Raw genomic sequence first — 21,775 nt, forward strand, 5'->3', positions numbered from 1 at the left:
GATTTTAAGTCCAGGCTATTAATGAGTATTCTAATTTCTCAATTTATTCAGTCTGCAAGTTTCTATTGTGCACCTACTAGATAACAGACACTGTAAATAGGTGCTGGGAAAATAGCACATGGAAGACATAATCTCTACCAATCTCATTGGAGCTTACAATCTGCATTGCCAGAGTACATAATTCACAAAAATACAGTATGAGCTGTAAAGTACAGCACGCTGATGTCTTTTAGATTGAGGTTCAGGGACAGTCATTAGAGAAAGGACATTTAAGCTGAGATCTAAGAGATGGCTAAGAATGGACCAGGCAGAGGAACAACATGAAAAAGCTACTGAGACAATATGAGAACTTGGTGGATTCCAGCAGCCTAAGAGACCAGTGCGTGTGGAATCCAGAAGCAAGGATGTGAGTGTAAGAACAGGAGTCCAAGAGGTAAAGGCTGGGATCAGGCAGGGCCTTTTAAGCCCTGCAAGATGATTTTTTTTTTCCAGTAACAATGGGAAACTACTGCAATAATTTTTTATCAGGGAATTGTCAAGATCTGATTTATAATTCAGTCACTGATACCATGCCAAGAAGATTCTTCATCCCCAGTAACAGTGCATCTTCTTCTCAAAGTTCAAGTAACTGTATAAAGAACTATGAGCATCTAAATTCTACGGTATTTGCTTTTGGGTTTAGCATTTTTAAATTCTAAAGCTAGGTCGAATTCAAACAAACAAAACCCCTGGTCAGTCAGATGTGTGTCTTAAACTTTTCTTCCTAGAGTTCCTGTGAATGAATTTTATTCTTGCTGTCCACAACAATGCCAGCCACAGGAAACTAAAAAATAAACTGGACATTCAAGCAGAAAAGCTTTCATAATGAATCCCCAAAGAAAATAGTTACATTATTGGGAAAGAATGCTCCCTCCCAACCCTACCCCAGACTGATGTTTATATCCCAGCAACTGGGCTATTACAGAAATATCTGTTCCTGACATTGTTCAACTATTTAACCAAAGAGAAGAACAGACCTCAAGAGAATGCTCAATAATGGGGGGGGGGGGGGGAAGAACAAGGATTTATAATTAAATAGTATATAGGATCCCATTATGCTGGAGTCCAATAATCCAAAAGCTACATACACAAAATTATGCATTTTTCTTCAAAGAGCATCTGTGGTTCTAATTCTCAAAGCGTCTATGATCGAAAAAAGATTAAGAACCACTGAAATAGCAATTTCTTCCTGAGCTACTGTGATCACCATTAATAATTTCTTATAAACTGAAGGGATAAGACACATCTGAGTTTTAGTTATTTGTTCTTCTAAAGCTTTAGTAAATGATGTGTTCAAGTAAGCAATTACATGAAACAGAACCAAATTTTTGATCTAAAGTTCAGATGGAGGGTAGAATCAACATGATGGGTAAAGACCTATTTCACATTCAAAGTTCAGTCTTTGAAAGAATAGAAGGGAAGAACCCAAGTTAAAAACAGTAAAAAAAACCAAACAACAAAAAACAAGCCAAGTCATAAAAGATATCAATTCTATCTCCAACAAGAATGGCACATTTACCACCAGGCAAAGTATTTATAAAGGTAGTTTGTGTTTAAGAACGTAACACTTTGGGTGATTAAAAAGTTTCTCCTCTTTGGGTGAAACCTGCATAAGGCTTTAGAGATGACCAACAATGAATCATACTGCAGGTGTTCTGAATACCTACTTCTGGCTTTTCATGATCTTTTCCTCCAGTAGGAAACCACAATTGAGTCCAAAGTCCGATTCCACTATGTCTAGGGGTAGAGTCAATTCAAACTTGACCCTCATTTGTATTATTTGGATCACTGCAAAAACATCTAGGGATCAAAGAGAATGGCGCGGTGTCACGGTGGTGAAGGGTGTTGTACGTTGGAATTTGGCACAGTTTCCTTAAAGGTCCTTGAAAATTCACGTGCAGAAGGTCTGGCAGTATCTTCTGTAAACTTTAGTGTTGCCATATTTCTGAAGGAGCTCTTGGGCCTGCTGCTGCATGTCCTGGGTTACGCTGCCAGGACACTGGGCCCCGATGTGAAGCAGAATGAGACAGCACTCCAGCACATCTGGGAAGGGCCAGATCTGAAAGGGGACACAAGGATGAACAAGGAAGCATTTGGAGGACTCACATATACCTGTACAGAAGGCACCAGCAACTCAAAGTCTCATCTAGTGACACTACTCAGGCACGGCTGAACTGAGGAAGGCTCTTCCTCAGTAACTCTAAGGGTAGATGATACTCAAAACTGGGAGGGCTCAGACTGGGGTATCCTTCTCAAATGACAGAATCATCTTCTAGAGCCCTACTCAATTCATTCAAAACATGACTCTCCTCTAATACCAGGGCCACATTCAAATACACCTACCCATCTGTAAGCTATCAAATACATGGTACCAATTTTAATTTTATTTTACTTCCCAGATGCAAAATGTGTTCCATTTCTCTGAAGACCGAGGTATAAAATTGCTTGTGTTGCCAATAATCCTATTCTCACAAAACATTTTAGTTAACCCAAGACAACGGGATCCTAAATTTTTAAGCATATACAAATGTGTAGCAATTTTATAAATGGAACACAAAATTAGATGACCTTAAAGAATTTGGTCCAGTCAGTTGATAATATAAACAATAATGTTTTATTAAATGAACTGATATCTTACCTTAACACTCTCAGGAAATTTAGCTATTCTCTCATTTGCCTCCGTAAGACTTTTGGTTAATTCAGGCAGAGAAAGTGGCTGATTTTTTTCTTCTTTACTAGTAACGATAAAAAAAAATTACAAGTCATATGCCTTGCCCCACAAAACTTTTAACTATTACCCTATAAATAAAATTCTTTTGTTATCTCTTTCATCTTTAATACAAAGGTCAAGAGGAGGGAATTTAATGTGATGTGATATGAGGTTTTCAAAGTGAAATATCATTCCTCACCATTTGCCAAATCCCCAGTTCTTAGATACATAGCTCTAATGAAAAGTTAGGCCCTTCAGGGGATTTGATCTGCAGCTAAGTGCACAAAGCCTGGATTTCTCTGGGGAATGGTTAGACACAGCTCAGGCTCCTAACTGTTGGTATATGGATGCACATTCTTCTGGAAAGAGTGTCTGAATCTTCTCAAAGGAGTCCTGTGATCCAAAGGTTAAGAGCTGCTGAGTTAGAAAGATTTTTAGTGTTTTTCTTGTTACTAAAACCTAGTAACTGCCTAGAGTGTGATAGCTTACTGGAGAAGTGACTCAAAACTCTAACTCAAGATTTCAATGGGACTATTTTTACAGCAATAAATATATAAGGGCTTCAAAACATTTTAGTTTTGTTTTTTTTTTTTTCAGTTAGTAATAATAGCTATCAGTTTATTGATGGTACTAGTTACAACGTTTTATTTACGCCCTGTGCTGGGGAGAAATAATCTAGGTAAAAGGCCCTCAGCATAATGACCAATCAATAATTGTTAATCACTGCAAATGCCCATAGCAGAAGACCCTGTAATATATGCAAATGAGCTCTACAGTGATTGCGGATCGGCTCCTGTCATCCACCTGGCCCCTATGTTCAGTGGAAGTGATTAGGATGTTACATTCTGATCATTTGGGATTTTCTCAATTCAGTGTGCAGTTTTGTACACTACTCTTTTTGTGTATTTTCTGGGATAGCATAGAATAATCGAAAAACCGTGGTTTTCATTAATGATACAATAATGCACTTCCATTTTACTTGGTTAATTTTTGGGGGGGAGGGGAATCTATCGCCTAGAGATAAGATTTTATTGTCCTATTGTTATTTTTTACTGAGGTTTTTTGTTTTTTTTTTTTAAGTTATTTTTATTTGAGAGAGAGAGAGAGAGAGAGAGAGAGTGCAAGCAAGAGAAGGGCAGAGAGAGAATTCCAAGCAGGTCCCATGTTCAGTACAGAGCCCAACGCCGGGACTCAATCCCACAATGGGATCGTGACCTGAGCTGAAATCCAGAGTTGGACGCTGAACCTACTGAGCACCAGGTGTCCCTATCCTATTATTAATACTATTTGTGATTTCATTTAATTCCCCAAACAAGCAAGGTAGGAGTAGGTACTCCCAGTTGTATATATGGGAACAAATGCTCAGAAACATTAAGAATCTTGCCTGAGCTCAGTCAGCAGAGCCGGATTAGAACCCCATGTCAGACTCCAAAGCCTGTGCATTCTACATGATGGTGCCAGCAAGTGACCTGATCAAGCTCATCACATACTGATTTTTATCTGAGAAGCCAGCATGGTATTTCCAATTCCACCTTATACTTACCACTGGTTCTGAGGACTAGAGAGGGGCTGTTCTGCTACCTGCTCAGATTCATTCTTATCAGGACCATTCGTTGTGGATTTACAGACTTGACTCTTCTGGTGTTGGCGGATCATTTCTGCCAAGGTCTCTTGTACTTCAACAACGGTTCTCTGTGAGTTTTGGAGACTGGCGTGTTTTTCTGAAAAGAGCTCTTTACAAGTGATCAGCATTTGCTCGCTTTCTTCTGTGAGGCTCAAGTCTAATTCTGGAGGCCTGCTTGGCTTTGGCTGAGAAATATTAGGGTCTGTTTCTTCAGGGCTGGCACTGTCTATCTGCTGGCTTTGCTCCACAGAAGTTGTCCTTCCGTGAGCAGCTCTTGCCCAGACACTGGATTTAGGGCAAGGCTTGGAGAGAGACCACCAGAATTCATACAGACGTCCATAAATAAAAAAGGCCTCTAAACTTTTGAAAGCTGGTGTGGTAGGGGACTGATGTTCACCCAGTTTGTCTCTTAGGTGGTCACAGCCTAGAAGAAGAGAAGGATTTAGGGTTGTGCATTTCTGTTTCTGCTAGATACACATTCCTCTTCCCGTTACATTTCCTATCACCCAAGGGGCAGAGCTCAAGAACAAGGACAGCAGTGATCCATGGGGTTACATGCTTTTCACCTAAAGCCAATCAGAGCTAAACATCTCCTGACCTAGGACAGTGTTCTTGTTGCTGTAGTCTGCGAGTCAATCAAAGCATTACAGAAAAAGTATTCCATCTTCCTATGAAAGCTCTGGGGTTTGATCTCACTATGTCTCTGAAAAATCAGTGATTTAGTTTAGTGACTAATTATGCAGTTCAAAGAATGTCCCTTCTGTTGTGCTTCTCCATTCTTTTTTTTTTTTTTTTTATGTCTATTTAGTTATTTAATGTAATCTCTACACCCAATGTGGGGCTTGAACTCACGACCCTGAGATCAAGAGCTGCATGCTCTTCCAACTGAGCCAACCAGGTGCCCCATGTGCTTCTCCATTCTTAACTAACTTCTGAGCACATTGCTATTTCTCTTAAACCATGGAGAAAAATTTGTAGAAGGCAGCAAGGTAGGTAAGGTAGGTAAGGCCAGGTAAAGGAAAACAGCTTAGCCGTTCTGGCCCCCTCTTAGGAGCTTGGGTAAGAGAATTCAAACTTGGTGCTAAATGACACAACTGGCCAGTCTCTTTCAATAATGTTTGTACTCCTGGTGCTACACCATCGGTGGTGTTTACATCATCCATTAGTAGGCATGCTCCGGCAAAGGTTGGGGTCATTTACCCTCAGGAAGAAAGGCTGAGTGCACTTCCTGCATGATGGTGAAGTTTCCGGAGTCGTAGCTCCGGATCACAGCCCGAAGCAGGGCTTCCACAGCCGCGTCCCAGGAGGCCACATGCTGGCTTAGCACTGCCAACGTCAGATCATGGCAAATATGAAGCAGAAGCTGGAGGGAAGAGCCAGAGTTTCAGTTAAACATTCTTGCACAGCAAGCACTGGGATGATACAGAAATATTCCTATTGACTGCACTTGGAAGGAAGGACACAGTGCAAGTTTAAGAAAGGTCCTCCTGTCTCCATCACCCATTTTTGCTTCCCTATCTGAGAAACTTCCATATCTAGTTGCACAGCAACATACCTTGTCTGGTGTTAAAGTCTGTTCATGCTAAAAAAAAATGCTGTGACATTTACATTTAATTAAAACAAAAAGTGAGTTTCAGAACTAAAAGCTGTAATTAAACCAACCCACCTGGAGTACAATTAAGAAAATTGTACAATTAAGAAAATTTATCAGTTTTAAGTGAGCCATTTGATGAATTTTGATAAATACATGTATCTCTATAGATACACATGCTACAATCACCACCACGATCAAGACAGAACATTTTCGTCACTGCAGAATATTCCCATGTGCCCCTTTGCAGGCATTCCTCTCTCCCCACCCCCTGCAACCCCTCACCTGGTTTTTGTCACTATAAATTTTGTCTTTTCTAGAATTCAGATAAATGGAACCACAGCGTGTAGTCTTTTGTGTCTTGGTTCTTTCACTTACCATAATGCTTTCCAGATTTACCAGTATGATTTGTACATCACTAGCTTGTTCCTTTGTATTGCTGCACGTATAGTATTCCACTGTCTGGATAGGCTAGTTTGCACATCCATTCAGCAGCTGATGGATGTCTGGGTTGTTCTAGCTTTTGGCTGCTGTCCGCTAAGCTGCAGCGAATAGCTGTGTACAAGGCTGTATTTCTTTTAGTGAAATATCTGGGCAGTGGGATTGCTGGGTCACTGGGCACGTCTATATTTAACTTAATGGGAAACTGCCAAACTGTTTCTCAAGGTGCTATATTATCATTTGAGGAAGTCTCATTCCTCAAAAATAAATGAGCCTTCCCCCATTTTCAAAAGAAAAAGCAGATAAATTGACATACATTTATAGGATGGGTATAGCTGCTATAATGAATCAACTTTATCTCTGCATCAATACAGATAGATTTTACAAACTGGTCACTGAAGTAAGGCAAAAAATAATACTATGAGTGACCTAGGGGCTGACTTTGGTAAGCTAGGAAAGGAGAATGGGACCAAAGGAAGGTCCGGGACACCAGGGACTTCAAACTTACTGTATTTCTTTTACTAAAAACTAGAAGAATATATGCAAAACAAAACCAAAAAAACTCTATGAAGCAAAATGACAAATCACGTGAACTCTGGTAATTCCTGGTTGATGAGTACTATATTTTTCTCTGTGCTTTTGTATAGGTTTAGGCTTTTTTTTTTTTTTTTTTTTTTAAAGAGAATACTGATCTAAGACTAACTTCAAAGCTAAAGGGCCTTAATTAGTCTTGAAGGGATCTTTCCAGGTTGCCTGTGCCTGCCTTAGTCTTTTCTGAAATGCAAACTGGCATTCACTTGGTTTCCTTATTATACTAGACGTGGATTAAGGAAGGCTTACTGCAGAGTGCAGACAGGGTACCTGTTTGGAGGGAGTGTTATTTGTAGCAGATGGGTACTTGATAGTTTGCAGCTGCTGTAATGCTGCCTGGTACTGCTCTGGGGTCTCCAGGCTGAAGGTGCTCTTCCATACTGCAGTCACCCTCTCCACGAAGGGCCCTTCAGTGCCTGCAGCCCACACATTGTAGGAAGAACTTTTGCCCTCCGAAAGCTGCCTTTCCTCCAGGCGCTTGGACAGGAGCTCAAGAAGGCAAAACACCAGTCTCTGCCCCTGAAACCCAACAACAAGGACAGGAACTGTTAGGCAATGGAGGTGCCTGATTATCTCAAGAGCTCTTCTCAGTTTCTCTGTGTTCTGCATCACATCTGCAGCAACCAGACCCTTTAGGGGGCTGCCTCTGGCCAGTGTGAGTCATTGAGTGAGGGGGCGGGGAGTAGAGGTGATCTAATAGACATTTTTCCAGATGCCTTTGCAGGAATCCTGGAGGTAGCCTGGAGCCCAAGCAAATAGTTTTACGACACAGAATCCCAACTACAGCCCTGTCCACTGCAGTGTAGACCACATACAGGACAGTCACCTAAGACTTATGACCCAGTTTGAGAAAAGACAGCCTGGGCTCATCCAGTTCTTTCCCCCTGTCCAAACTTTACATTAAGGGATACAGAAGCAAAGTGCAATGGGCAGAAGGTGCTAGAGCAGATAAGCTGTGCAGATATGACAGCTGCGGCAGGTGTCGGGCGCCATGTCCCAGCAGGCTTCAGAGGAGTCAGCAAGTATCTTTCTTTTTGCTAAGACCTTCAGTTGCCATGAGGTTCACGTATACTCTTGTAACAGTATTTTCTCAGTTCGGCTTGGCAAAATATTAGCCCAAATAGCCTGACAATGACCAGAACAGCATTCTGCATAAACGTAAAGGTTTTCTTGCTTTCATAAGGATGCTTTTTAAAAGAAAAAAGAAATACTTAAATAACCATTCTGGAATTTTTTTTTTGCTATGGATAAATTAAAATCTCTTTAGATTTGGTCATTTTATAAGTAATACACCAAGTGACACTGTCTTTGAGGGCATATTACTTTTGCTAGGAAGTAGCTTTCCTAGAAAGCTACTATTTTTCTTGGGTTTCAATATTTAGGTAGGAACTGTCTTTAGGTCCAGTTACTCTATTAGGGAGAGGGGAGCTTACAAAGTTCATGTTAGTATCTGAGCAGTAAAGCTGTCTAAAATGTTTATGTGTTTTAGAAAATGAGAGTGCTGATGCTTTTAAAGTAATCTCAGTTTGATGCGTCAAATAAAACAGTGGTGAGTTACTCATAGTTAACCAGAAAGGGATAAACAGACATTTAACAAAATGTTGATTTCGCCACACTTCGTTATGGCTTATAGTTAAAGAGTGATGCTATGGCGGAGCACCTTGATTTCTGTTGGAAATCCTCCCCTTCCTCTCCCTCTTCAAAGAAGACCTGATAACACCAATAAAGAAACACCAGACTGCTAGCTCAGGGCTATGCTGACTAAAATCGACTCATGTATGTTGTACACAAATTGATAAGGAAGGAGAATAATATGAATGACTACATTATCTCTTACTCTGAATATGGCAGTGGACAAGCCATGGTACTTCCATGGGATAGTATGGCCAGGGCTGGCCTTCCAAGGGTACCTGCCAAACTGGTACAGCTGTGCAACTGGGTTATTCATTTGGAATTTGACTAGAAAAGGACTTGTGGCCTTTCCCTCTTAAATACCTGGAGATACAAGAACAGACTGACCTTTAGACTTTCATGTAGCTTCAGCGCTTCCTGGGCTCCCACCCAGTTCCTGGCCAAAAGCAGCTCTTGGGCACATCTGAGAGCCAGGGTAGAGGACAACTCATTCTCTCCTACAATTGAAGCCAGTTCTGCAGCTGTTTTAAGTGATGCTGCGTCTCCCTTCTTGGATAAAACTTTGGCTGCATCATAAGCAGAAGCAGCCCCTAAATAGCTGTAATACAAACAAAAACCCAAAAGTGTCATGAACAGATCTCCTATACCCTCTTCCATCTCAACGTAGAGAATGAGTGGCAGCATCCTACAGGGTAAGGACATACATTTGCTGAACTGAACCCAAATAGAGTTTTTATTCTCTCCCAGTTTCCTTATTTGATAGTAAAGACATTACTAGAGAAAGGTGGAATTTCTGAGTCTGCTACTGAGGTTTCTTCAGTAGTTATGGTGATTTATATAAGGGAGGTGATTTATATAAAGGATTCATCCAAGGACGATGAATCTTATGAAGCTAGGTTTAATACACATATGGCTTTTTGTTTTCTAGTCACTTTACCTCCCCCTCTAAACTTACTACTCTCGTCCTGCTCTTCTGCATCACAGCTCTTCGATGTTTGGGTACATGCCTGTTCCCTCCAGCTTACCATTTGGCGGCCACGGCATAATGGCCGTCTTTTTCCAGGATGGCTCCCCAGGTGAGGTACAGGTCCTTCAGGATCGGGTCTTCTGGGCGCAGTCGGGCCTTGGCAACTGCAATAGCTTCCCTAGAGGCCAGAACAGATAAAAAGCCAATTTGAAAAGGCTGGAAGATAGGATAAACTGTCCCTCTTGTGTTGTTTATACTGTTCCAACTTCCTGTACAAAACCATTTTCCTGCACTATGTGGGAAGTTAAATTTTTTTTTTACATTTATTTATTTTTGAGAGTCAGAGAGAGACAGCGTGAGCAGGGGAGGGGCAGAGAGAGAGGGAGACACAGAAGCTGAAGCAGGCTCCAGGCTCCGAGCTCAGCACAGAGCCCAACTCGGGGCTTGAAACCACAAACCGTGAGATCATGACCTGACCAGCCGAAGTCGGATGCTCAATCGACTGAGCCACCCAGGCACCCCACGTGGGAAGTTAAAACCACATGCTGAGCTCAATTCTTCACCTGGGTCAGCAGTTCTTAACGTGTGGTCTGTGGATTCCTGGGGATCCCCAAGTCTGTCACTTGACAACCAACAGTATTTTTGCCAATGGTAAATTTTGAGCTTTCAAGTAAAAACGAGAATTTTAGAAAATCTATGCCTGCCACTGTGGGCTAGATAGCTCCCCAAATGCTAAAGACTTTTCTGAAGAGACTGATGGTGATATTTAAGAATGTGAATGTTTCTGGATATTTTATAATGAAATGTGTTAACATTTGGAGTATCTGTATAATTCAGTGAGCTAATATTTTCAACTGACCTACAACTTCTGAGTTGTAGCCAACATAAAGTTGTAGCTAGAATAAAAGTATTTTAGATTAAGGTGATCTATGCAGAGCAATGTTTAAGAAGTATTTTGAGACATCAGCTTACCAGACTTACCCTCCTGCCACTAAACTAGACAAAATATGTATGAAACAACTGTTTTCAGACATTGGATCCAGGCAGCTCAGGATTGTTATCCCCGAGAGAAGGGAACCTCCTAATAGCCATTTTCCTATAGAGAACCCAGCAGAGCCCCAGCAGTCTTACTGAGTGGAGGAGAGATAAAATAATTGGAATATGAGGGGCAGGATAATAGGAAGGAAGAAGCTATCCAGGGGAAGCCCTACAGAACTCTGGGGATCTCATGAGTCTTTGGCTAAACACAAAGCCATGCATGTGTAGGACACTCCTTAAGGCTGGATAAAGAACAATCAGGGAATTATAAGCTGAATAATTCCCAGAGTTCACTCAGGGCATAGGGGACTTCGGTGTTTTAACCAGCCAGACATTTGAGTTCTGATCTGTTGAACACACAGGCATTCAGTAAAGACACCAGAAGGTAGAAGGACAAACTAATTCTAGAATATAGATTTCTCTGGGTGGCTCGGCCGGTTAGGTGTCCGACTCTTGATTTTGGCTCAGGTCATGATTTCACGGTTCGTGAGTTCAAGCCCCATGTTGCGTTCTATGCTGACAGTGAGGAGCCTGCTTGGGATTCTCTCTCTCTTTGCCTCTCCTGCGCACTCTCTCTCTCAAAATAAATAAACTTAAAAAAAAAAAAAAAAGATTTCTCCAAACCTGTTCTAAGAAACCTTAAAAACAAGCCATGAAAAGATCAAGCTGTTCTATTAGCAACTTTAGTGCTCACTAAAACAGAGTTCAACACCCTTCAGAGGAAGACAAACCAAAACAGGAAAAAGACAAAGTCTCACCAAAGCCATCACATCAAACGGCTGAAAATCAGTGATGGAGAAAGTCCTAAAAACAGTGAGAAAAAAATGACAGTTCCTATATAACAAAGATGGGAATAGATGCAGTCAAGTCAAGAACAATGTAAGAGTAAACAGTCATCTCTGAAGCCCTGAAAGACAAAAACTGCCAATCTAGAATTCTACCCCCAGAAAAAGATCCTTTAAAATGAAGGCAAAATTAAAGACTTTTATAGACAAACAAAAGCTGATGGAATTGGTCACCAGAAGAACCACACTACAAAAAAAATGAAATTCTTGTTCAGGTGAAGAAGGAATTGATAGCAGTTGGAACGTTGGACCTACGTAAGAGAATGAAAAATGCTAGAAATAAGTATGTGGGCAGGTATAAAAAAAGTTTTAAAGTTAAAAAGTTATTTAAAAAGATGACAGGTTATAGCAAAAATTCTAACACTGTAATGTGGGGCTATAACATGTCAAATATATGACAAGTAAGTAGCAGAAAGGACAGGAGGGAAGGAAAGAAATAAGTTTTATATAAGATGTAGGACAATATTAGTTGAAAGTAAACTGTGAAAATTAAAAACGCTAATCATGGGGCGCCTGGGTGGCTCGGTCGGTTAAATGCCTGACTCTTGGTTTCAGATCAGGTCACGATCTCATGGTTTGTGGGTTTGAGCCCCACGTTGGGCTCTGTGCTGATGGTGTGGAGCCTGCTTGGGATTCCCTCTCCCTCTCTCTCAATATAAATAAATAAACTTAAAAATTAAAAAAACATGCTAATCATCATCAACCCTAAAGCAACCATAAAATAGAGTATAGCTAATAAGCCAGGATTGGAGATAAGAAAATATTCAAGTAATCCAAAAGAAAGCAAAATAGCAAGATGGTAAATTTTAATTGCACCAATATTTATATTTAATGTAAATGGCCTAACCATTCCAATTAAAAGACAGAAACCAACAGAATGGATAAAAAAAAACCTGTATGCTGTTTATAAGAAATATTTTACTCCTTTTGTTTGTCATTACTTACAAATGTATTATAGTGAAAGTGTAGTAACTTGGAGAGGAAGGATTCAAACCAATCTCAGCAGAATGGTTGCTTCTTAGAGAAAGGATGAGGACAGAACTGGAGAAAGGCAATTCAGTCAAATCTGGAGTGTTATACTTAAAAATAACAACAGTCGGGGACATGGGGAGATTTTGGGGTGGCTGACAAGATCCCATCTCTTTTGCATTACACGGTTTCTCTATGTTTGCAACTTTAGGGATAAAGAAATTCTGAAAAAGATCAGTGGCAAATACTGATCGAAGTTAACGCTTGTTAAGTATGGGTAGTGGGTACACTGGTGTTTGTTAGGCTAGTGTGCATGTATTTCTGTACGTTTGCAATGTTTAATTACAACCAAGATGTATGCTGGTTATCAGTAAGTGGCATCGTCCAGCAGATTAATTCCACACTGTGCCCAACTGGTGGTTCAACTGTAGGGTCCTACAAACCTGTAGAAGTGGTTTGACTTGAGCAGCTCTACAGCTTCATATACTTTGTGGATAGAAAGGAGGTGAGAGGCAGCCTTAACGTACTGATCTTGAAAACACAGCTGTTTGGCAAAAGCTTCCACAGCCCACAGCCACACATGGTAGCCAGCTAAAAAAAAAAAAAAAAAAAAAAAAAATGACGGTTGAATAAGCAGCAGCAGGGGTAAGGAAAAAAAGAATCTACATTTGGAATGAAAACACCTTGGTTTTAGTCACTGCACTAAGTAGAGCATTTAGATACTCTGAATTCAGTTATCATTACAGATTATCTGCTTCATTTACTCGCCCTATACCCATGTTTTGAAACATAAATTTTTTCTCTTTGATTAGCTAACACATAAAAAATAATGCAAAATTCAAAAGGTACAAGAGAATATGGAAGTCAGGGCAGTGATTAGCCTTGTTGGGGTGTGTGGAGACTGAATGAACAGGAGCATGAGTGAAGCTTCCTAGGTGCTTTCTGGCAGTGTTATACTTCTTGATATGGTGCTGGTTACAAGGGTGTATTCAGTTTGTGCCATCATAACCTGTGTACTTCTTTTTTTTTTTTTTTAAAGTATACTTGAATAAAGTTAAAAAACTGGGCATGGCATAATTTACCTTGTTATTCTGGTGTCCTCCCACCCAAACTCATCCAAATTCCTTTGCCTAGAGACAACCATTATTTCTAGTTTCTTTTGAAACCTTTTTGAAATACTATGTGAAGACAAATATAAATGACAGAGTAGTAAATATTGTCATGTATCAACATCTTGAGTCTTCTCCCTAATACGCTTTTGGAGCTTCATTCCATACTAGAATGCAAAGAGCTGCCTAATTTTTCCCAAGAGATTCTACTGTAGAGGTATGAGATTTAGCTAGTCTCTTACTGATGGACAGAGAGGTTCCTGTGGTCTTTTGCTATGACAAACACTGCTGTAATGACAGTGCCTGTATACTTGTCATTTTGCACGTGTGAGTACAGTTAATTTCCAACACCTAGAATTGCGGAGTTAAAGTTTTTAGACATGGCCAAATTGTCCTGCAAGAGAGTGTCCATCTTTAGTGGACTTATCTTCAAGGTGATAGCCCTTTTGTCGAGAAGAACATACCAACTGGTGCCATAGCCACAAGACTGTCTGTCAGCTCCCCCCTTTCCGCTGCCGTCTGAAGAACACCTTTTAGATCTCCTTTCCAAAGCATGAGCTGGTGAAATAATTCAGGGTGGCCATTTTCCAAGTGACCCTTTCCTGTTTGGAGGAGACATAATGTTGGGAAGATGTTTCAGAAACCTGTCTGCACAGACTTTAAGAGAAGGAAAGTCAGGACAAAGAGGGGAACAAATTCCTATAATATGTTGTTGCTGGCTGATGGGTGAGTCATCTCTCAGAATGTTCATAATGTGGTTTAAAGCCCACTCAGTCCCTTGTCCACCCACTCATTTTCACTTACACTCAGAGTGAACACTGTATGTTTAGGGTCCTATGAGAGATGCAAGGGGTATATGGGAATATGCAGATTGGGGAGCTCAAAACCTAGTTAGTTGAAATGTAAAACCAACCAGTATGATGCCACAGGATGGCAGCCATAAAATAGGTGTGTACAAAGTATTAGGGAAGCATGGAGATAGACTGGGTTATGTTGACTGGACTTGCCTCACCTTCAACCTCAATCATTCTGTACAGGGCGGTCCTGTCTGTGAAAAGTCCCAGGTGAAATCTTTCCTCAAGATCAGCAGACACGTCCTCATTTAGCTCTGCGAATTCAAAAAGACAAGAAAATGAGGTTACTGTTTTCTGCTCAATTACTTCCAAATGTGTGTCCAGACGACCCATTTCAGACAGTGAAGAGAAGTCCTGTGCCCTTGTTTACCCTAACAGAGACCCCTCCTGGTTACAAGGGTAGCAAAACATGAAAACACTGTGTTAAAGCTCAGCCTTGGCAAAATCCAGTGAGACAATTTAGTCTGCAGTGTGCTCAAATAAAGATGGGGAAGGGGTGAAAGAGGATGTAAAAAGCCAGCCCCAGGGGCACCTGGGTGGCTCGATTTGAGTGTCTGACTCTTAATTTCTGCTCAGGTAGTGGTCTCAAGGTTGTGAGATTGAGCCCCTCGCTGGGCTCCATACTGAGTGTGGAACCTATTTGGGATTCTCTCTCCCTATTTCTCTGCCCCTCCTCTGCCTCAAAAAAAAAAAAAAAAAAAAAAAAAAAAAAAAAAAAGGGGCCAACCCCAAATCCCAACAAGAAATGTCCTTAACATTTACTAGGACCCACCACAAAGGGATTCAATAATCATTCTGGTTTTTAAAAAGTCAACTGAGTAACTTTCCAGTAAAGTTAATAATGTAAAGCTATATGATAAAGTGTGTAAGTTACAGGAAGTCAAGATAAAGTCCCCAAAGAGGCTTATGTATGTAAGAAGAGCATAAAATATTTCTGGAGAGAGACAAAAACTGTTAACAGTGTGGTCTTGAGGGGAAATGTGAGGACTGGGTATCGGGGTGGGATGGGGATTTACATTCTTTTTGAATCTCTGAATTTCATTTTATCATGTGTATCTATTTTAAACATGTAAAATTCAAAAAAATACAGCTGTTCAAATGTCAAAATAATGGGCCTTAAATGAGAGCTCTGCAAAAGTAAAATAAAAAAAACCTTCTATAACAAAAACTTCCACCAAATCCAAAAAAAGGAACTGCCATATTATGGGTATATTTCCAATAAGGAAATACTTTTTTTTCTAATTGAAGATACTGTTTTCCTGGGGGAAAAATAGTTGAAGGAGTTGATTCATGCTGAGGTATTTAAGCCATCATACCAATTCCAGCACATAGATGGTTGGTGACAACTGGATTTAGAACAATAAACCAGAGCACTACATCTCAAAGGCACTGGGGAGCCTGGCGGTGGGGCCGTGGGGGGGATGGAAGGTTGGAAAAGAATTTAGAAATATAAACAATTCTAGACATTTGTGTGCTCATTCAACAAATATACCAGCAAGCGCCTCTTATGTGCTAGTTCCCAGAAGACTATGGATGGGCCAAGGGAGTGTATTTTTGTACCTTTGGAGTGTTTTGCCGTTGCTAATACCAAACAGTCCTGATGAAGCTCCTCTTTGGACCTGTGGTCCAGGCTGGTAGTCAGTGGAAGCATGGAACGAGCTTTTCGCTTCTTGGTTATGGATTCTGAAATGTAATAAAAATATAGATGGTCTAAGAAGAGCTGATCAGAATCACAAATGGGATGGCCATTGTGCGATTGTAACCTACTGGATGGATAATGCCGGTCATCAGAAAATTTGCTACTTATGAAGAAGCTTTCAGGTTAAGTTAGCTGGGGGCAGTGTGTACAACACACACAACACGTCCCTGTGAACACCTGTGAAGCATTATCAACAGTTGCAAAATGACACTTCCTCATAAAAACATTAAAAAAATGTTTAAAATTGTTTAAGTGTTAAAAATGTTTAAAAGCATGACCCAAAATTGAAATAATCAAAACACAAATATTTAAAACCCAAGAAACAAACAAAAATCCTAATAACAAACCAACAACAATAAAAACCAAACATTTTTGACTGTTTTCAGTTGCATGTAATATCTGAGGATGCTTTAACAAAATATTTTAACCATTAGACACCAACCTGACTTCTCTTTAGGTGGCTCCTTTTTCAGTATTGTGACTTTGTTATTAACAGTGATTTTTGACTTTTCAAAACCTATGGAAACCGGAGTGCAGGTAACTGGTTCTCTAGAAGCTGTATCATAGGAGATAAAGAAAAAAAGTTTGGAGGAGAACAATATAGAGTCTAGTTCTTTTTAATGATTAAGAACTAAACCAGGCTTAATATTATTTATGTATTCCATAACATGAGATAAAATACTTTCAAAAGGAAACATGGGTAGTCTCCCTTTTCCCACCTCACAAAATGTCTAAGTCTTAGAACTTTGACTGATTGATCTCAGGAGAAATTGTAAGTTTCTAGCTGCTACAACTTTATACCATAGGCCCAGGAGTTCTGAAACCTTGCTCAGATGACAAAAGACTTGTTACATATTTAGGTAACAAAGTATTAAGTGTATATATTTAATTACACAAACAAGGAACAACTTTACTAATAGAAATTATTAAGGGTATGTGATATGGAGTCACAGTCCTGAGCACACACAACCATGAACTTTAAAAAAAAGCCCAGCTGGGGGAAAAAAAAAAACGAAAAACCCAGCGGCTGGTCTACAGGGGTAAAGAACATTTTGTACAACCATTTTGTGATATAAAGGTGTTTTGATGAGCCTAAAAAAATAAATCCATTAAGCCTTTAGCTTTTTATTTTCCTAACCTTTTCCCAGGGTGGCAGTAGCTTCTAGGTCAGATGCTGGTAAGGGGCAGTGGTTTCTTTCAATAACTGTGGCTAGATGTGATACTGTGAAAACTTTTCCCATGTCAGTTTCTATGACTAAACTGCCCTGGTTTCACTTTGCCCCACAGTCTTATCCTGCCCAAGGTGCTAAGAAGTTTTTTCTAAAGACCTTCACTATTTCGATCCCAGTCTTCCACCAGATCCACTTTACCACTTCAAAGGGGTTTAGAGGCTTAAGATAACCTTTTAAGAAATGAATGGAGTTTCTAACGGCACCAAAGATACAGCTTAAGTTACAGAGATGGGACAATACATAGGTTAGAGACAGAGAAATTTCAAACTGAGTAAGGACCTGGCTTAGTTTCCTGGTCATGACTATCAAGTCCTAGAGAGTCCACAAAACACAGGATTTGGCCACATACCCACTGAGATGATGCTACTGGGTAGCTCTGGCTCCCGGGCTTCCTCCTCACCCTCCTGGTCCGACAGACCGTTCTCAACAGGTCCCGAGCTCTCCCTGATGCTCTCGTCTTCATTCCCGTCATACACATCCTGCTTTACAGGAGCTCTCGAGGTGGGCTTTTTCTTCTTTTTGGGCTTTGGCTTAGGTTGAGAGAGCCTTTTTTTCTCTAATTCAATACTTTTCTTACCTAGAGGTATCGCGATTAAGACAAAAGATAAAGTATAGATTCTTGGTTAAAAGCACTCTAGGAGACAATCTCCAAAACGTCCTCACTCTTTTTTTTTGATAGTATTCTCACCACTTTTCTTCCTTCCCCATGAATTTTTAGAGTTAGAGTATCAAAAAGTTAACCATACCAAACCCTTTTAGGATTTCATTAAACCATGAATATGATGCCCAATTATCCTTGAATACTTATAGTGTGTATCCTACACACAGGGACATTCTCCTACATTACCACAACACAACCAAGAAAATCAGGAAATTAACATCGATGCATTACTACTGTCTACTCCACAGACTGTATTCAAGTTCTGCCAGTTGTACCAAGAATGTCTTTTATGGCAAAAGGAATCAATCCAGGATTACATGATGAACTTGCTTGTTACATCTCTCTAGTTTCCTTCAGTCTGGAGGAGGCTCGTTTTCCTGTTAATTTGCATGACTTGAAACTTTTAAGATTACAGGGCTGTTATTTTGTTGATTTCCCCTACCACCTGATGTCTGCTATGATTAAATTTAGGTTTTACATTTGGGGTTGGAATACATAGGAGTGATGCTGTCAATGTAACACAGTGGGTAGCACATAGTTTCTACTTGTCTCATTATTTGTTTACTTCCATCACTAGATTAAGGGGGCAGGTTTCTCCCTGAAAACTTATTTTCCCTTTGTAATTAATAAGTTTGCGTCCACTAGTTTTACTATCCACCGATGTTTCTTGACAAAAAACTGTTACTATGATGGCTGAATGGTAATTTTCTAATTCCATCATTCATTCTACATTCATTAGTTGGCATTCTGTAAAGAGCTTTTGTTTCCCCCTGTTTATTTAGACCTTCATTCCTCACCCCCCCAATACGGACTCATGGATTCCTATTTTTTTTTTAATTTTTAAGTTCATTTGTTTATTTTTAGAGAGCAACAATGAGCAGGGGAGGGGCAGAGAGAGAGGGAGAGATTCCCAAGCAGGCTCTGCGCGATCAGCTCAGAGCCCGACGCGGCGCTCAAACTCATCAACTGTGAGATCGTGACCTGAGCCTAAATCAAGAGTCAGATACTTAACCGACTGAGACAGGCAGGTGCCCCCTAGTTAGTTTTAATCCATTACTATTTATTTATTTTTTAAGTTTTAAAGCATTTATCCCTTGCTTTTTAAGTCGTCTTTATTGAGGTATAGTTTAACACAATATACCCACTTTTTAATACTTCGATGAGTTTTGACAGATGTATAGTCCTGTAACTCACCACTGCGAATAAAATATTTCCATTATCTCATTTCCTCATGCCTCTTTGCAGTAAGATGCACCCCCTTCCTGAGTCCCAGGCAGTTACTCATCTGCTGTCACTATAGTTTTGCCTTTTTAGAATTTCATATTGTAGATACTTGTGTTTCTGACTGCACATTAGAATTACACAGCATGCATTCTTTTGTGCCTGGCATCTTTTGTTCAGTGTAACATTTTTTTTGGATTCACACATTTTGCTATGTTTATCAGCAGTTACTTTCTTTTCATTGCTGAGTAGAATTCCACCGTAGGGATATACCAGTGTATTTACTGTGCCAATTGACATGTGGGTTGTTTCCAGTTTGTGTTCATTACAGATAAAGCTACCAAGAGCATTTTTTTTTTTTTTTTTTTTTACAAATCATCATGTGGATAGATCATTTCATTTATTTAGGCACATTGTTAGTTGTTTAATATATAACTGGTATCAGTTAATCTTTGCTAGCCAGGGAGTTCTTCTGTTCATTATTTTTTCAAGTTCAGACTGTCTCAGATTTGGTTAGTGGGAGCCCCTGCAAGCTGGCTTCTTTGTCCTCTTGACAGATCTCAGTTCTTTGGACATTTCCTTCCTTTGTGGCATTGGATGATGTGCCAGGCCCATCTTGTATTTTTCCTGCCTCAACCTGGAATTAGCCATTTCTCCAAGAAGCCCTGGTTAGTCTCTCTTAACAGAGAATGCTATCTAGAAACCAAGATGTGGGCATAGGTCTACTCGACACTATTTGGATGTTGTCCTAAGCCCCTCATGGCTGCCTTCCTTGATTAGGAAAGCAACCCGTGCTATGCTGTTGCTGCCACCTTAGAGAGCAATCCTGTATCTCCAGTGACCATTACAGAGCCCTACATGAATGTCCTCTTTGCTTGAGCCTGATCAACTTAGTTACTGAGGTAGGGAGAAAGGGAAGTAGGCAAGCATTTATGGGCTCCCAGTTCTGACTGACCTTGAGGAGGCCGAGAATGTTCTTGCATGGGAGTGAGCCATTTGTACACACAGAAGTCATCTGCCCCTGAGTAGATGCAGTCTGGATCCAGTGGGGACCATGCCACACAAAGCAGTCGACCTCGATGTCCTCGGAAGTTGCATAGAGGCTCTTCTCTGAGAGTATCCCACACCTAAAACCAAAAGCCACATGACAGCATAGATAATTTTTGGTTATTCTATTGCTTTGGGGAGCAGGTATAAATTTAAAAAGATTTAAACAAATCTGTGTACTCTTGTTTCCTCTTATGACTTATTATTTCCTCTTAGGTGTTCAAATTTCAGAAATGGTATTTCCTGTGTCATGAGAATTCTAATTCAGAACTCACAGCTGCATGTGTAGTCCATGCTTACAGTTCTAATTTTTTACAGGTGATTCTTCTGCCCCATTTCTTGGCAAATGATCAATTTCCTTACTGTTTCTTGAATTACTCCAGTCTCCATTTCACAGAGGGCAGCCCTTCATGGCTTCTTGGTTTGTGCAGATAACTCAATTACAACTCAACAGAGACTGACATCCATCACAGAGGTTATTAGCTCTCTAGTTACTAATGTCTGTTCTGGTTCTGATATCTGAAAGTCCTATCTCATAGCTCAGGCTTGGCATCTCACTTTTATTTCTTCCAACCTGAAGATTTCTGACTTACAATTTATTATTAAAAAAATTGTTCATGATTTATAGCCATTTGTGTTTAAGACAGGAACAGGTACTTCTCACATCAATTTAGCCCATCTTATGACAGTAAGAATGAAATCTTAAGATACTAGAATTTAGCTAGTTCCCTATCAATACTTTCCCTTTCATCTAAGTAAAAAAAAAACCCCAACCCCCCCAAAAAAACAATCTTAGCCTGCCAAAGGCCCGAATATGTGGGATGTTTTCTAGAGCTCAGAATATCCCTTTCTGTAGAAGATAATGGTGAGGAAAAGAATGTACACAACTGGGGGAAAAGAGGAAAGAGTTCAAATTAGAGTATGTGGTGAGGAACCCACAGAATCAAGGACACAATAGTACCTGAGCTGTACCATCGTAGGAAGCGGATACCAGCCTTCCATCATGATGTGGGCTCCATGCCACACTGGTAATCTTGGCTGTGTGCCCTGACAGGGTCCGGTAGGGCTCTGTAATGGTCACTGGAGATTCAGGATTGCTCTCTAAGAGACAAGGGAAAGATGACATTTCTACCAACAGCCAACAACAAAAAGACCCAGAGGAAGGTATTATTGTGGAGAGTCAAGATTTTGCCATATGCTTTCTAGATGACTTTCAGCAGGCAATGTTATTTATTGGTTAAGACTGTGGGCATGTCCACAGTGCTTGGCATATGGGTTTACTGCATTGTTAGCTGTCATTTTGTCTTTTCAAAAGCCACCAAAGTGAAAATAATACCTTTTGCATATGGTACCAAGGAGGATGTATCATCACTTTTATGGTAGCTAAAGATATATAATCTGAATCTATAAGAAAAACACCAAATTAAGGGGGCATCTACAAAATAACAGGGCAATATTCTTCAAAGATTAAAAACAAAATGGCTGTAGGGTTCCTGGGTAGTCCA

The 21,775-nt window shown here is 40.2% G+C and overlaps 1 protein-coding gene across 1 annotated transcript in view; it reads right to left on the reverse strand.

Annotated features, from left to right (window-relative positions):
• Positions 1–16: 16 nt before the first annotated feature.
• GEMIN5 (gem nuclear organelle associated protein 5) overlaps positions 17–21,775 on the reverse strand; it is a 41,309-nt gene continuing 19,550 nt past the window's right edge. The window contains exons 14-28 of the mRNA XM_019464502.2: positions 21,232–21,371; positions 20,179–20,350; positions 17,691–17,918; positions 16,552–16,665; positions 15,971–16,093; positions 14,569–14,664; positions 14,021–14,158; positions 12,891–13,038; positions 9,654–9,773; positions 9,016–9,226; positions 7,267–7,515; positions 5,574–5,736; positions 4,293–4,797; positions 2,678–2,774; positions 17–2,098 (exon numbers count right to left, since the gene is read on the reverse strand). Coding sequence (XP_019320047.2) covers positions 1,931–2,098; positions 2,678–2,774; positions 4,293–4,797; positions 5,574–5,736; positions 7,267–7,515; positions 9,016–9,226; positions 9,654–9,773; positions 12,891–13,038; positions 14,021–14,158; positions 14,569–14,664; positions 15,971–16,093; positions 16,552–16,665; positions 17,691–17,918; positions 20,179–20,350; positions 21,232–21,371 — 2,672 coding nt within the window. The 3' untranslated portion in view covers positions 17–1,930. The remainder of the gene's footprint in view (positions 2,099–2,677; positions 2,775–4,292; positions 4,798–5,573; positions 5,737–7,266; positions 7,516–9,015; positions 9,227–9,653; positions 9,774–12,890; positions 13,039–14,020; positions 14,159–14,568; positions 14,665–15,970; positions 16,094–16,551; positions 16,666–17,690; positions 17,919–20,178; positions 20,351–21,231; positions 21,372–21,775) is intronic.

This window comes from Panthera pardus, unplaced genomic scaffold, assembly GCF_024362965.1.
Source record: "Panthera pardus isolate Hobbes unplaced genomic scaffold, ASM2436296v1 HiC_scaffold_2, whole genome shotgun sequence".
NCBI lineage: Eukaryota > Metazoa > Chordata > Mammalia > Carnivora > Felidae > Panthera > Panthera pardus.